The 17,248-nt window shown below is 34.0% G+C and overlaps 1 protein-coding gene across 1 annotated transcript in view; it reads left to right on the forward strand.

Moving 5' to 3' along the window:
- The window catches only part of LOC114329179 (ATP-dependent RNA helicase ddx24), a 124,280-nt gene that overhangs the window by 10,818 nt on the left and 96,214 nt on the right, over nucleotides 1-17,248 (forward strand). The window contains exons 3-5 of the mRNA XM_050653246.1: nucleotides 2,858-3,031; nucleotides 3,417-3,560; nucleotides 13,395-13,548. Coding sequence (XP_050509203.1) covers nucleotides 2,858-3,031; nucleotides 3,417-3,560; nucleotides 13,395-13,548 — 472 coding nt within the window. The remainder of the gene's footprint in view (nucleotides 1-2,857; nucleotides 3,032-3,416; nucleotides 3,561-13,394; nucleotides 13,549-17,248) is intronic.

Consider the following 17,248-nt stretch of genomic DNA (forward strand, 5'->3'; position numbering starts at 1 on the left):
GAATCCACAAAGAAACTGAATCAGATTTTTTTCAGACGGGAGCGGTCTCACCACATGGACTAACCCCTTTCATGATAAAGTCTTGCTGTTCTTGTAATATGTCGAACTGACTTAACTAATCTCATCTGGATTATTTTTTATATCTTGAAAGGCATCTTAGATCCTTTCAATAAGTTCTTCTCTACAATGTATTTCATCATTATAAACATTGGATTTTAAATATGCCCAAACATAATTGACACGATTAAAATAACATTATTGTGAATGCAAGACATAAGCACCGCCTCTAACAATCCATCTATTGGAAAATTGTTAGACTAACTATGCGCCTGTAATGTGATAAATCACTATTATGTTGAAAGTATATTCCACCTGTATTGATAGTAAGGTATTTTCATAAGGACGTCCTAGGTGGAAGTCGAAACGTCAATAAAATCATTTTTTCAAGTTAAATTGTGGCTTATTTCCCAATTAGAATAGTTAATTACACAAATGCCATAAAGAAATAGCTTATTAAATAATTAAAATTATCTTTATTCGCATGATTGATTGGTTATCTATTTCTTCTCCTTCAAGTGCCCTGTCTGTTGCGAATGTTGGCTATTAACATGGCAATTCTGCTTGCGGCACTTCTGAATAGTTCGACTGATGTGAGTCCGAACCACTTCCGCAGATTTTGGAGCCACGAGTGTCTTCTCCTACCTGGCCCTCGCTTATTGTCTATTTTACCGTGAACAATCATCGTGTCTCAATATGTGGTCTAGATATTCAAGTTTTTTTTTGTTTAGTTGTGCTCACGATTTCTTTCTCTTTTCCGATTCTGTGGATTACCTCTATGTTGGTGACATGTTCGGTCCAGGATATACGAAGAATGCGTTAGTACATCCACATTTCGAATGCTTCCAGTTTTTTCATGAGCATCTCGGTCAGCGTCCATGCCTCCACACCATATAGTAAGATCGGATAAGGTTATCTATTTAGAGCATTGTAATCGCCAACCAATTATACATCTCTAAGTAGAAGTAGTTTTAATTTGCAAATACCCGTCAACGAATACATAATTCTCTAAGTTCTATTTATAATAATCACGGAGGTACGTTTTTCTGTCACTTCTAACTTTAATGTATTAGAGAGAATTTGATAATCTATGATGCACTGAAAAAAGGGTTTGGGATGAACTGTATCCCCTTTTTCCAGTTAACATATGTTACTTTTCCAAAGAAACACCCTGTACATATAAAGCTTTTTTCTTCTCTTACCTTGTATATATATTTTTTCAAAAAAAACCTTTTTACCACATAGTGGTGTAAGGCGACAATACATTACATTATGTTACATTATAATACAATACAAAAAACAACTTAATCTTAAATTTAACTAATAACTACTGCTATACATTTATATTATATACAAATTTATTCGTTCTTATTTCTAGCCAGCGTCTTTGCTTCTATGCACGTTGTTCCCCTTTTCTCGATTATGTTGCCTAGTGTTCTATCCCAGGTTTGTCGTGGTCTACCTTTCTTCTTTCTTCTTTGCGTTTTTGCCTGCCAAATTTCTTTCACCGGTTTTGTTTGATCCATTCTCTGAAGATGACCCCACCAACTGAGTTGCCTTCTCTCTATAAATTCTAACGTTGACTCGATTTCCAAATCTTCTCTTATTTGAGTGTTCCGTAGTCTATCTCTTTTGGTAACTCCTCGAACTCGTCTAAGGTATTTCATTTCTACTGCCCGTATTTTACTCTTTTGTCGTTCTGTTAGTACCCATGACTCGCAACCAAAGGTTAATACAGGTCTATATATTGACTTGAACACATTAATTTTTGTTTTTCGTGTTATGTATTTCTTTTTTATTTATGAATTCATTGCTCATTGCATGGTATAAGTTCATTGTTTTTTGAATTCTATTATTAATTTCTGTTTCCTGTCTTCCGTTGTCTTCTAATTCTACTCCTAAGTATTGGAATGTTCGTGCTTGTTCTATATTTACTTCTTCTATTTTTATGTTTATCTTTTCTTCTTCTTTCTTTTCCCCCATGACCATAACTTTTGTTTTATTTTTATTAATTGTCATTCCATATTTTTTTAGTGTTTCATTCCATATTTCTATATTTCTTTGTAGTTGTTTCTCATTTTCTGCCAATATGACAACGTCATCGGCGAATGCTCCTTCTGAAATGTATACTCTTCTTAAATTCCTATAACCCACATGCATTTTTTTCACTTTTACTTTACATTCTTTAATTATCTCATCCATGTAAATTATAAACAGTGTTGGACTTAATCCTCCTCCTTCTCTCAGTCCCTCGTTCGTAGTAAATGGTTTTGATGTTATGTTTTGGCTGATGATATAATTCACATTGTTGTTGTAAATGTTCTTAATTACCCTTATCATTTTGTTACTTATACCTCTCTGCTCTAATATTTCCCATAATTTTTGCCTTGGTACCGTGTCAAAAGCCTTTTCAAGATCTATGTAAGCCATATACATTTTTTCTCCTGTTGCTGATATTTTTCTATTATATGCTTGATTGTAAATATATGATCCTGGGTGCTTCTGCCTTTTCTGAAGCCGCTTTGTGATTCCTCGAGTGTGCTGTCAATTTTTCCGATTATTCTTTTGTTCGGTATTTTTTCGTATATTTTCATGGCAGTGCTTAACAGTGTTATTCCTCTGTAGTTGTTGCAATCTGTTCTATCGCCCTTTTTATAAATCGGCACTGTCTGTGCCTTCTGCCATTCCATCGGTATCTGTCTCTTACCTTGTAATAATCAATATAACATAGTATAGACTATAGACCCATTAGTTTTTAGATAAGTGACAATATCTTTCTTCATCTTTGGTTTATTCGTAGGAAGAAGGGATATTCTGGGAGCAGCTGAGACAGGTAGTGGAAAAACTTTGGCGTTTGGATTACCAATATTAACAGGAATTTTGAAAGTGAAAGAAAAACATTCTGTGATGGAAGATGAGAAAGAAGATGAGTCCAATTCTGATGAATCTGACTTTGAAGATGATATTAAAGAAGGTATGTCTTACTTTTAATTTGATATTACTTGTTTTTACAGATACAGTACTATTTTATGCACATTGAAATGGAGATGTAGGTTAAGATTAATTTCCATTTTAACATTATTTACAAATAAAATACATAATATGATCTTTCAAAGTAAAAAAGTTTTAGCTTTCAAATTATTCAGTTGTTCTCTATTTAAATTGAATATGCGTTCTATAACAGTGAAATTTTCTATATATGGGAATTGTTCATGTTCTGACGTTTTTTTCTTATAGTAAAATAGCCAAAAACAGTTTTTTAATACTATATCTTTATAACTTAGGTAAGTAATTTTTAACCTCATGTATAAATCACTTTCTTCCTTTCCTTTTCTTTCATCGTTAATTTTTATTTTTAGATACTGGATGTGTAAAATTGATCAATGATGTCAGTATGAAAGAAACTTCCAAGCTTAAACCACTATTTGCTCTTGTATTAACACCAACCAGAGAACTAGCAATCCAAGTAAAAAACCATTTAGTAGCTGTGGCAAAATATACAGGTATACCTTTTGCATATATACCATCCATGTGAACAGGCTGTAAGTCCAGAGAAATAAGATTTTTCTCGTGACACATCCCCCTCCAGGCCGAAACCAAATTTTTTGAGTAGTATGGACATCTATATTAATAACCTTTATGTTTCCTGCAGCCGATTTTGATGATATACATAGTTACAAACAAATGAAGATCAAAAAACGGTAAATTTTCGCTTTTTTCGTCTATAACCAAAAAGTTAAGGTAGAATTCCGCACCAAGCGACCGAGACAGGAGACCGCGACAGGCGACAGATAGGCGAGGGGACATCCATAAACTACGTCGTTGAGAAGAGGGAGGGGGGGCTTGCTTATTTCGACGAAATACGACAGGGGTGTGGGGGGTATGAGTGCACATTCGACGTCGTTTAATATATTGGTATATTTAAATTTGTCGCTATTGTCTCTATAAATATAATTTTTTACTAGCTTTTGCTATAGTTTTTGAAATGAAATTGAAAATAAAACAAAACGTTTACGAATAAATACACCTTTGTTAAAATTAAAAAGAATTCTCTTATAGATACTTTTATCGCATACATTTCGTTTTTTATCATTCACAGCCTTAAAATAATATTAGGTAGCACTTGTGTACAGGACAGCAAACAATATAAGACATTGTCCTTTGGGTTTAAACAAGCGCTTCTATATATACAGAACAACGTCTGGAAGCAAACAATATTAAATTGCTAATTCATTTATGTGCTGCATACTGTGTGTGAAAAAATAGTTGTGAAAGAATGAATGAAAATAACATATTGTGTTCTATTTAGTTAGTAAGTTGTATTTATACTTAGAGAAGATTTATACGCAAAATCTTGGTTCAATGCTATTTAAATGCATTCATTTTTTTCGAATATTCAGAAAACTAATAAAATTTTTTGAAAAATTTAAACGCAGATTAAGAGATTACATTATTACCGAGGGCCAAAAGTTTCTGAAAACATCTATAATGTTTATTTTAATAAGTTACAGGGATAAAAAAGAGAATATTTAGTCTGATTTTTAAGTTCAAAAATTTTATTTAAAAGAAACCTTTTGTTTATTCTAAGGAACATTCAGCCCTCGGTAATAATGTAATCTTTCATTCTGCGTTTATATTTTTCAAATATATTTATTAGTTTTCTCAGGATTAGAAAAAATAATGCATTTAAATAGCATTGGACCAAGATTTTGCGCCTACCCCTTAATTGTTCTTGTTATGATACATTCGCAAATAAAGTTTCAAGGTTGATTAAAAAAAAACAGAAATAACATTGAATTTTTTTAAATCACTGAAAGGGAGGTCGCGAACTGCAATGACGACGTCGACATGGGGGGGGGGGGGGGGTTCGTCAGTAAACGACGAATTACGACGGAGCGGGGGGGGGGGGGTATTAAAAAGTTCAAATTGTTTACGGCGTAGTTTATGGATGACCCCCGAGGTCTCTCCACGACTGCTCTCAATGCAATTATATCAGGGTAGTTCTGCAGCCCGCGACCGAGACCAGCGACCAACTATCGTCTATCGCGACCTATCTGTCGCCTGTCGCGGTCTCCTGTCTCGGTCGCTCGGTGCGGAATTCTACCTTTAAGCATTTTAGACAAATTTGAGAGTAAGAAACTCATAAATCGTCTAAAAAATTTCAATATGGTGTTCGCTGAATATGTCTATCCTTATTGGTTGCTTAGAAAATCGCAAAATAAATCCTAAATTTTGAGTTTTTATAAATATTCATAACTTATGTAAAAATTAACTTAGAACCTTCTTATTACACGAATTGCTGAGACTTCTGGTGCTTAAATTATATTTTAAATTTCAAAGCGATTGGTCAAATAGTTTAAAAGTTATTTAATTTGTTTATCCCAAATTAATTTTTTTTTGCAACACTATAAGTCAGAAAATTATGAGGTTACAGTAAGACTTCTGACAGTTTATGGAAGAAGAACATTTATACTATTGACTTAATTAAAAAAAAAATGACAAAAAGTAATTTTAAACAGTGTAAAATTATTTTGCAAAAACACGTCGATTTTCTGTTTACTTATAAACAATTAGAATAACTTTTTAACCGTTACCCTAGAAAAATTATTTTTTCATATTTGGAAAGACTGAATTTTTATACACATTTAGAAAGAAAAATAATTGTTCTAGGACAATTAGGGACGAAGTTAGCCCCCCCCCTTTTTAATTCACATGTTTTTGCAAAATAATTTTGCAGTATTTAGAATTATTTTTTGTCATTTTTGTTAAATTAAATTAATAGTATAAATCTTCTTCTTTCATAAACTATCCAAAGTATTAGTGTAACTTCATCATTTTCTGACTTATAGCGTTGCAAAAAAAATTAATTTGGGATAAACAAATTAAATACCTTTTAAACTATTTAACCAATTGCTTTGAAATTTAGGGTATGATTTAAGCACCAGAAGTTTCAGCATTCCGTGTAATAAACGTTCTAAGTTAATTTTTACATAAGTTATGAATATTTATAAAAACTCAAAATTTATGAAAGACTAAGTTTTTCAACCTAATGAAAATATTTGTAAATTAAATATTTTTAAAAGATTTTTAATTGAAAAACTTATTGGCCCATCTTCCTGGTGACACCTCCAAGGCTTCTACAATATGCAAACCAAATGGATGCTGCAGTGAAGACAAAAGGGAAGGAATTCTACACTATGCAATTCACAACCCCCGTCTGCAGCGTGGTAAGTTCCAACGGAAAATGGACCTAGTTACTCTATAGGAGTAATACTAATATAAAAATAAAAATGTATACCATTTTTATTCAGTTGCAATGCGAAGCCAAAACTGTCTTAATTTTTACTTAGATCAGAGAGTGCAGCCAGCACTCTTATCGACGATTTCACCTCTTGTTAGAGGTTCATCAGAGACTGCATAGGCTGCTTTCTCTGGTCCAGATAAAAATTTTCGACATATTAATCCCCCATTGCAACTGACGAGAAGGTAGTAGGTGCGTAGCGGCATCTGCTAAATAAAAGACTAAGTTTTTCAACCTAATGAAAATATTTGTAAATTAAATATTTTTAAAAGATTTTTAATTGAAAAACTTATTGCAGTCTCTGATAAACCTCTAACAAGAGGTGAAATCGTCGATAAGAGTGCTGGCTGCACTCTCTGATCTAAGTAAAAAAAAATTAAGACAGTTTTGGCTTCGCATTGCAACTGAATAAAAATGGTATACATTTTTATTTTTATATTAGTATTACTCCTATAGAGTAACTAGGTCCATTTTCCGTTGGAACTTACCACGCTGCAGACGGGGGTTGTGAATTGCATAGTGTAGAATTCCTTCCCTTTTGTCTTCACTGCAGCATCCATTTGGTTTGCATATTGTAGAAGCCTTGGAGGTGTCACCAGGAAGATGGGCCAATAAGTTTTTCAATTAAAAATCTTTTAAAAATATTTAATTTACAAATATTTTCATTAGGTTGAAAAAACTTAGTCTTTTATTTAGCAGATGCCGCTACGCACCTACTACCTTCTCGTCAGTTGCAATGGGGGATTGCAATAATGGGGGATTAATATGTCGAAAATTTTTATCTGGACGAGATAAAGCAGCCTATGCAGTCTCTGATGAACCTCTAACAAGAGGTGAAATCGTCGATAAGAGTGCTGGCTGCACTCTCTGATCTAAGTAAAAATTAAGACAGTTTTGGCTTCGCATTGCAACTGAATAAAAATGGTATACATTTTTATTTTTATTATTATTATCAAAATTTATGATTTATTTTGCAATTTTCTAAGCAACCAATTAGGATAGACATATTCAGCGAACGCCATATTGAAGTTTTTTATACGATTTAAGGGTTTCTCACTCTCAAATTTGTTTAAAATACTTAACTTTTTGGTTATAAACGAAAAAAGCGAAAATTTACCGTTTTTTGATCTTCATTTGTTTATAACTATGTATGTATATCATCAAAATCGGCTGCAGGAAACATATCTTCTTCTTCTACGGCACTACAGCCCAAATTGAGCCTTGGCCTCCTTTATTTTTTGCCTCCACCCTTGCCTGTCTGTGGCTGCTCTTCTCCATACACGGACTCCTAAAAGGGCTTGTGCGTCGCTGTTTACTGTGTCTTCCCAGCGCTTTCGTGGCTTCCCAACCGGTCTCTTTCCTTGCATTCTAGCATTCAGTGCTCGTTTTGGTAGCCTATCCTCTCCCATTCTTATCACATGTCCGGCCCATTGCAATCTTTGTAATCTAATGAAGTCTGACAGGGGCGTTTCCTTATAAAGTTGATAAAGCTCGTTGTTGTATCGACTTCTGAAGATTCCGTTTTCCCTCACAGGTCCTAGTATTCTCCTAAGTACTTTCCTTTCGAATGTGTCGAGTTTGTTTTTGGATGTTTCTTTCAGCACCCAGACTTCACTGCCATAGCATGTTATTGGTCGAATTATAGTTTTATAGATTCTCATCTTTGTATTTCGGTGGACACTTTTTGACCGAAATATATGGGAGAGGGCAAAATAAGCTCTGTTTGCCTGCGTTATTCTCTTCCTTATTTCTCCATCTTCTGATCCGTCGGCATATATTTCTACTCCCAGGTATGTAAACTTTTCAACCGTTTCAATGTCATCTTCATGTATAATGTTTTCTGGGACTATATTTCTTCTCGTCTGAGTCATTATTTTTGTTTTTTTTTTGTGTTAATTTCCAGACCTAGCATTTTTGTTTGTGTTTTTAACTCTGCATATGTTTCCTGTGCTCCTGTTGATGTTCTACTCATAATATTAATATCATCAGCATAAGCGGCCAGTTGAACCGTTCGGTTGGTCAGTAGATTTCCTCGTCCAGTTTGCATTTGCCTAACCGCATACTCCAGTGCCAGGTTAAACAATGTTGGGGCCAGCCCATCTCCCTGTTTTAGTCCCTGCGAAATGTTAAAAAAGTCTGTCCGGTGGTTTTGTATTCGTACACATGCCTGAGTTTCATCCATTGTGGCTTTAATGAGTCTTATTAACTTGTGTGGTATTGCCAATTCAGCCAATATATAGTATAGTTTGTTCCTTTTGACTGAGTCGTATGCCTGTTTGAAGTCTACAAACACGTTGTGAACATCAATATCGTGTTCCCATGCTTTGCTCAAGATCTGTTTTACTGTGAATATTTGATCCAGTGTCGATCTTCCCCGTCGGAAGCCCGTCTGATACTCTCCAATAATATTTTCTGCTAGTGGTTGGAGCCGCTGGTTTATAATATACGTGAGGACTTTATATGCTGTACATAGTAGAGAGATTCCACGGTAGTTTTTGCACTGGAGTTTGTCTCCTTTTTTATAGATCGGGCATACTATACTTTTCTTCCAGTCGTCGGGTATTTTCTCTTCTTGCCATACGTCTTTGATGAGCGCGTGGATGTGACTTGCTAGGTGGTCGCCACCTACCTTATATAGTTCTGCTGGTATTTCATCAACTCCCGGAGGTTTATTGTTTTTCTGGGCCTTAATGGCTTCGAAAACTTCCTCTATGGTTGGAGCTTCTACTCCATTCTCTTCTACGTAGATCATACCCATTTCATCTTCCATGTCTACTTGAGTTCCAAGTAGTGTCTGAAAATAATGCTTCCAGGTTTCTGTGACTTTCTGTTGGTCACTGATTATTTGCCCACTTTCATCTTTACATAGACTTGTTTGAGGTTTATACCCACTTTTTATCTTTTTTAGGTATTCGTAAGCCCCTCTAGTTTCGTTGTTTTTGAAATGTTCTTCCATTTTTTCTATTTGTCCATTTTCATAGGCTCTCTTTTTATTTCTACATGTCTTGTCTGCTTTCCGTCTTGCGACTTCAAATAATGTTCGTCTTTCCCGTGTTCTTCTTGTTATGTACATTTTGTGTGCTTCATTTCTTTCCTCGATTGCTTGTCTGCACTCGTCATCAAACCATGCTGCTCTTCTCTCCTTTTTCTTGTTTCCCAGGGTGGACGCTGCTGCTGTCAGTACTGCTGTTTTGATATTAGTCCATTTGCCCTCTATGGAGTGCAGTTCTAGCGTCCTTAACTCATTTGCGACTTCTTGTTCGAACTTCTCTTTACATTCCTGAATCTTCAGTTTTTCCAGGTCCAGTTTGTTTGTTCTTTGTTGTCTTTCGTTTCTTTTGCTGTTAACTCTGCATCTAAATTTGGTTTGTACTAAAAGATGGTCTGATCCACAGCATGCTCCTCGTCGTGTTCTCACATCGGAGATACTACTGGCTGCCCTTTTGTCTATCAGCACATGGTCAATTTGATTGGTTGTGGTTCCATCTGGTGAAATCCATGTCATTTTGTGTATGCCTTTATGTGGGAAGCATGTGGAACTTATAACCATGTTTTTACTGGTGGCAAAATTTATCAAAAACTCCCCATTCTCGCTTGTTTCATTGTGCAGAGAGTGTTTTCCTATTGTGCCATAGAACTGCGGTTCCTTGCCTATTTTAGCATTCATATCACCCATTATAATCTTGATGTCATTTTTTGGCGCATTATCATATACTATCTCCAGCTGTTGGTAAAAGCTTTCCTTTGTATGTTGCTCTTGATCTTCTGTTGGACAGTGAATGTTTATCATTGTTAGGTTGAAGAAGTGGGTGCGAATTTTCAACTTACATATCCTTTCACTGACTGCCTGGAAGTCGATGATTTTTGACTTAAAATCATTATCCACCACAAATGCGACTCCACATTCTTTGCTTCCTTGTTCCTTCCCACTATATAGAATTGTGTGCGTTTTAGTGTCCCTGACACCTTTCCCCAGCCATCTTGTCTCCTGAAGAGCAGTAATCATGATCTTATATCTTTTTAGTTCTTGCAGAAGTGCGGTTTGAGCTCCTGGTCTATTTAGCGTCCTCACATTCCAGTTTCCAAATGCATAGTCCATGTTTCGTAGCTTGAGTCGTTTCCGAAAGTTCCGTCCTGTATTCCGAGGCAAATGTTCAGGTTTCGTAACAGTGTGTTTTTTCCGGGAGTGGGTTGTCAGCCCACTGCCCAACCTTCCTCCTTTACCCGGGCTTAGGACCGGCAGTGGTGACTCCTGAGCTACTCGATTCACCCATTTGTCACCACAGGCGGAGTTTCAGGAAACATTTTTGAGTAGTATGGATATCTATATTAATATAACCTAGCAGGAAACATATAGGTTATATTAATATAGATATCCATACTACTCAAAAAATTTGGTTTCGGCCTGGAGGGGGTTGTGTCACCAACAGGATATTTTTTTTCCTTATTTCTCTTAACTATCTAGAGTACTGTGGAAGCTGTATACAGCTGTACAGGGTGAGGCAGATAAAGGGCCTATTAGAAGTATCTCGAGAACTAAAAGCAACAGAATCATGAAAATTGGAATGAAGGGATTTTGAAGAGTGATCTATTTAATGAAAATATTTTCACCTATTTGTTACTTCCGGTCATACCGGAAGTTGCTTATAACTTTATTTTTTTAAATGGGACACCCTGTATATTTTACATTTTTGGATTCTTCTCGATGTCTTCATTTCTTAAAATATGAGGTTTTGTCATATTATACAGGGTAGTTTAAAAGATATTACGTTTTTTTTTGTTAATTTCGTAGCAACATTCAAACCCTGTAGAATTGTAGTAGTTTAACATCAAAAACTCTATTTATGTTCAAATGATTTGTAATATAGTCTACTATTATTGTTAAAAATTATTAGGATAGCCAAATGTTGAATTTTAGTATACAGGGTTGGTCGACACTCGGAATGAGTATTTTAAGGAACATGGAGTAAATACTTAGGAACATGGATAAAGTCAAATTTAGAACAAACCAAAGAAATTAAGATAAATATTGAAATATCCCATGCATCATTCATTAGATGTAAAAAGTTTCTTTGTTGTCGGGATATAAGATTAGAATTATGTCTAAGGAAGCTTCGGTGTTACATGTTTTCTTGTACTCATGGTCTCATGTACTCTTTTTTATGGCTGTGAAGCGTGGACACTAAAACAAGTGCATATAAATAAGTTGGTCGCCTTTGAATTTTGGTTTTACATAAGAATCCAACGAATATCATGGATTTAAAGAATGTTAAATGTGGAAATTCATAACTAGTGTATGAAATTAAACGGAAAGAGTATTAACTATCAAGAGATGAAAACTTGAGTTCTTAGGATATGTGATGAAAGGGTAAAAATACTCATTTCTACAACTTATTATGCAAGGCAAAATTTGAGGAAAGCAAAATTTGAGAAGATAAAGAATATCCTGGAGTAACCTGGAGAATAACTTGGAGTCCGTTGAACTCTGGCAAAATCAGTTTGAACCCAGTCCAGATCGTATTCTTTTTTGTTAAAAAAATAATCTATAATAGCCAGGACAATTATTTTGAAATTTTTTTGCTTACTTAGAAATCGAATGAGATTTATATATTTGAGATCATGTGAATAAAAATATCCAATTACATCAACATTACACTGATAACAGATCCCATGGGTTGTTTTCACTTCGTTGCTACAGATACGCATGAATGTCAATTTTGACGTTTCACATAAATTAAAATAAATTCAACATGCCACGATTTTTCTCAATAATAATTTTTTTAAATTTTCTTCCGAATAACCCTCGAACAATCCGATGTTTAATCTTTTTTCCCTATAGGGCTTTTCATTCACAGTCATTTGTTTCGAGCTTCTGTCATGTGTCACATAATATTAATTTATCTACGTCGTACGTTATTGGTATGTACCAATGATACAAACCAAAGACGTATGACGTAGATATATTAATATTATGTGACACATGACAGAAGCTCGAAACAAATGACAATCGATGAAAAGCCCTATTGAGGAGATTGATTGATTCAACAATAAACAGCTTTAACATCATACCGACTATTAGACAATAGTATAAAGATAAATATAGAACGGTAATAAATAAATTTAAAAAAAGTTAAACAGTAATCTCGAAAATAAACAAATAAGTTTCCATTCGACAGAACTATAGCTACAGTCATAAATATTACTTGTCACGTTTTACGTAAAAAAATAAATAGGTACCTACTTACCGGAAGTTATCAAATTAAGAACGGACAGTAGTTAGTCGTTCTAACATTAATTATGTTTGAAAATAAAAATTACAATAACATATGAAGGGTACAGGGGAAAGACGATCAAAGTCAAACACAGTGAAAATGGCGGGTTTTGTGTTTTTTGCGAAAATTATTGAGAGTACTATAATATAGCAATTTTAAAACAGGGGGAAAAATTATCGCAGTCGTTCATCGTCGAAAAAAAAATCGCATTTGTAATATTTTACCTACAAATGCAGGTAAAATATTACAAATTATACATTGTTTTTATTATAACTTTAATTTTTAGTTTTTCTCCCAACTAGTTTCCTGTGACTTTGATCGTTTTTCCCGTGTGCCCTTCATATATAAAGATTAAAAGTTAAATAATTTGAAAAACCAAATAAACAATAAATTCAAATAATAACCAACAAATGCGTTAATGTCACTGTCACTTAAAATCATAAACGTCAAAATTCATAGTAAACAAGGTATCAACGACATACCATATTGTTTATCCTTGTTTAACTTATTTTGGTTTCTATGGACAAGCGGCTTAATTTGGCGATACTAGTTAGTAAAAAAGAGACCTAGTATAAAAAGTAATTCGTGAATAATTTCATGCATGAGAAAAGTTAGAGTGGAACAACTATATCACAATAGTGTGCCTTCATTTTTGATAGTATAGTGTCACTGTCACTGTCGTACTGCCGACGCACTGTTGTCGCACTGTTGAAAGTTCGAAAAAAAATTGATGACGCGCTGATGTAGCCTCTTAATGTTTTTAGGAGTAAGCGTTGCAGTAGTAGTTGGGGGAATGGCCGCCGTTAAACAAGAACGAATTCTATCAAAAGGACCTGAAATAGTTGTTGCAACTCCTGGCCGATTGTGGGAGTTAATTCAACAGGGAAATCTGCATTTGTCCCAAATAGACAGTATCAGGTAAGGTTTTTTAAATAATTTAATTTACGTAATCAGTTAATTTATACTCTCATGTAAAAGAAAAAGGGTGAAAAAGCTTGCGAAGTACTTGTCAATCAAGACACAACAAGCGTACGAAATATTACAAGAGAATAAGAAATTAAGCACATGCACTTGTAAGATGAATTAAAAACGAACACCGAATGTGTTATCCAAATTTTTTTTCAGGAGTAATAAACTAAAAGTCAAACAATTAGAAATGCACGTAATAGATTTAATGACATCAAAACCCACCGGTACAAACTTGACGGCAAACAAATTTAACAAATCTTTCCTCATATATTAGTTTTTTCGTTACCGTCAAGTTTAACATGGAAGCGCTGTTAACAAATAAAAAACATATCAAAGCAGCTACCGGCTACACTGTCTCTCTTTGTCTTAAAGAGCGTGAAACAAAGATAACTATCTGTACTATAAGTGTCAAACTGACATTGTCCTATAGGTTGACATATATGTCCTATAGGCCGTTTCAAGACTTTGACGTTTATGACACTAATATGAAACCTGGGAGGCAAACATTGAAATTATTTATATTTGTACTGCATTGAGTTTTTTGAGTTTTTTACGTTTAATAGTTTTTTTTATAAAACAGTTATTATTGTTATAAAATAGTGGTTTATATAACAGTTTTTATATAATAGTTTAATAGTTGTAAAATAGTTTTTTTTTGTTGTATTTTCCGAACATCTTGCTGTTGACATTGTGTAGCTTTTAGCTGTTGAAGTTCTTTAACGACTTTATTTAGTTTTAAGCAGTGAATAAATAAACCTGAGTAAATATTTTCAAAAGCTGTTGGTATATAGATCTATTTTCCCTCAAGGGGTATGAGTTAACCTACAGTAGAAAAGGTTTTCCAAGGGTAACTAACATGGACATATTTACTTATTTAGGGCTTAGTAATAGTTTCTACACAGGTCAACAAATGAAGGCATTTAAGAGTTTTAATTCTTACAAATATTTTGAGGCAGGATTTGTATATAATTGTGGAGCTATTAAAATAAATAATTTCATCATAGTGGTTGGTAATGTAAGTTTAAATTTTATTAGCTCTAATAAGGCATGGTTCAGCTCAGATATCTTCAAAAATTGCATTTTAAAGAATTCGTACCTGCAGTGAAAACATTTCAAGAGAAGACACTGGGAATACTGCCGGAAGAGGTGAAATGTTTTTTGATTTTAGACAATTCTCCTCCCTCTGAAAATATTCTATGATCAAAACATGGCAACTTTAGTTGCAAGTTAGAAATAATTTTAGCAACCAAACGAATATACCGCAGAAAGTTTTTAGATGACGTAATTACAGTAGAACCCCGTAAATCCGAACCCCGCTAATCTGAACTTTCGGCAAATCCGAACCAACGGAAAGTGAAAAAAATTTAAAAATTCAAGACAAAAACTTAAAAACATGTTTATTATACAGAGTAAAGCTAGAAAATTGGACAATGTAGGATTAATAGGACTTTTGACATTTAAAATTTCTTAAAAATAAATATTATACTTTAATATATAGGTTTATAAAGGTTAAACACCAACTTACTTTGGTTCTCTCATAGTCAACTTGAGTCCAAAAATATTGTCCACACTCTTGCGAGAATGTTTGGCTACTCAAAATCGCAATGAAAGCTTTGAACTACTAGTTAAGGCTAACTTTCGGATAATCCGAACTTTTCGGAATCCGAACAGGCTGTCTCCCCAATTAGTTCGGATTTGCGGGGTTCTACTGTATATGATGAAGATAACGCAGAAGATACAAGAGGGCAGCATACCTTGCAAAACTTAACTGTTACAATTTAAAATCAACAATTTGACAAGTTTGCTACAGCATGGAAAGTGCTGCAAACATTAAAAAAGTGGTTGGAAGAATTTGTGTGATGGCTATACATTATATTTAGGAGGGAAGTTCCTGATTTCTGTAGTGTAATACATAATAATGCCGAAGAGGAAGTAACCCTCACCGCTGGACTCCACTTGCGATTTGTAGTCCCGAAGATTGAACACATTGTTTCAAATACAAGTCAATCCATGATTATTTGGTCGCAAATGGATTGACTTGTATAGGGCTTTTCATTCACAGTCATTTGTTTCGAGCTTCTGTCATATTTCGTATAATGCGTGTATATTAATGTTATACACGGATTATACGACATTTGACAGAGGCTCGAAACAAATGACAATCGATGAAAAGCCCTATTTGAAACAATGTGTTCAATCTTCATGACTACAAATCGCAAGTGGAGTCTGGCGCTAACACCAAAACATTCCATGTATGTTCCTAGAAGGTACACACAGGACATTGAAAAAATTCCTGGAATATCCCCAAAAGCACAAGAACGTTCCCTGAACATCCCAGGAAAATTCTGTATCAGCATTTTAAACATTCCCTGAATCCATGAATGTCCACGAATGTTCTTGGTCATTCAAAGTATATTTTTTAGACATTCCCTGGATATACCAGAAATATATCCCTTGCTGATGTGACAATACCTCCTATCTGTTTTTTCATGAGTTTTGTAGGAGAGACGAAAAACTTTTTTAAGGTCACATCCTGTTTTCATATGTAGGTTTTGACCTGTTTTGTAGTAAATAGATAGTGTAATTTACTACAAAATAAGTCAAAAACATAAGTATAAAACAAGTTTTTAGTCTCTCTTACAAAACACATAAAAAAACGGAGAGGATGTATTGTCACATCACCGACGATATGTGGCCATACCAAATAATACATCCTTGATAAATATAAACATTTTTATTGCACAAAATCTTTTCATACATTTTTAATGTAGTTGACTGATATTCCTACATATTTTTAAAAAAATGTGTCACATTTTCTTTGTAATCATTTCTTTTGCCTTTCGTAGCCACATATTCCATTCCCTTCCTGGTTTTTTGTACACCACTTCTCTCAGATGATTCTAAAAAAAAAATAAAATGGTAATTTTTTTATCCTTTACAATTAACATATCAGAAGAAATATTATTTACAGATAATGATATGCATAATAATAATAGGTTTGTTCTAGCATCAGTTTGATACCATCAGTGAATAGTGGACCAGCGCTAGTAGAGGGGATAGCACTGGTGACTGTATTATGTTCTCTCACTGACCAACTGTTTGCTGACGGTTTTTGACTAGTTTGACTGTTTGCTAGAACAAACCTAATAATAATGAATATTTTGTATTTTGACAATGACATCTGATGTGGAAGTCAAAACATTAATAAAATTATTTTTTCAAGTTAACTTTCACATGCGTGTCTTAAAATTGTACTTTTAATACTTATATCATAAATAACTATTAAAACTATCTTAAAACATTGTAATTTGCTAAACCAGTATATTTTACTCTACTACTACTCTACTAGCTACACTAAACTAGCTACCTCATTTTCCACTCTTTCTAAAGACTTGTTTACATGGGTAGAGTTTTGAGGAGAGTAGAGTAGCAGTAGTACTCTACCAAAAATGGCTTGATACCATTCACATGAGGAGAGTACAAGTATAGTATTGATGCTAGTATAGTGAAACCGATTTTTGTATTTTTAAACACTCTTGATTATAAGTGCACCTTAAATTCTTAATTTTTTGCTTGAGCTCGTTTACTCCAAAGCCCCCTTTGCCATTCTTTCGACGATTTCATCCTCCGCAGCTTGCTGCATACTTTT

The sequence above is a fragment of the Diabrotica virgifera genome, chromosome 6 (assembly GCF_917563875.1).
Source record: "Diabrotica virgifera virgifera chromosome 6, PGI_DIABVI_V3a".
NCBI classification, from domain to species: Eukaryota; Metazoa; Arthropoda; class Insecta; order Coleoptera; family Chrysomelidae; genus Diabrotica; species Diabrotica virgifera.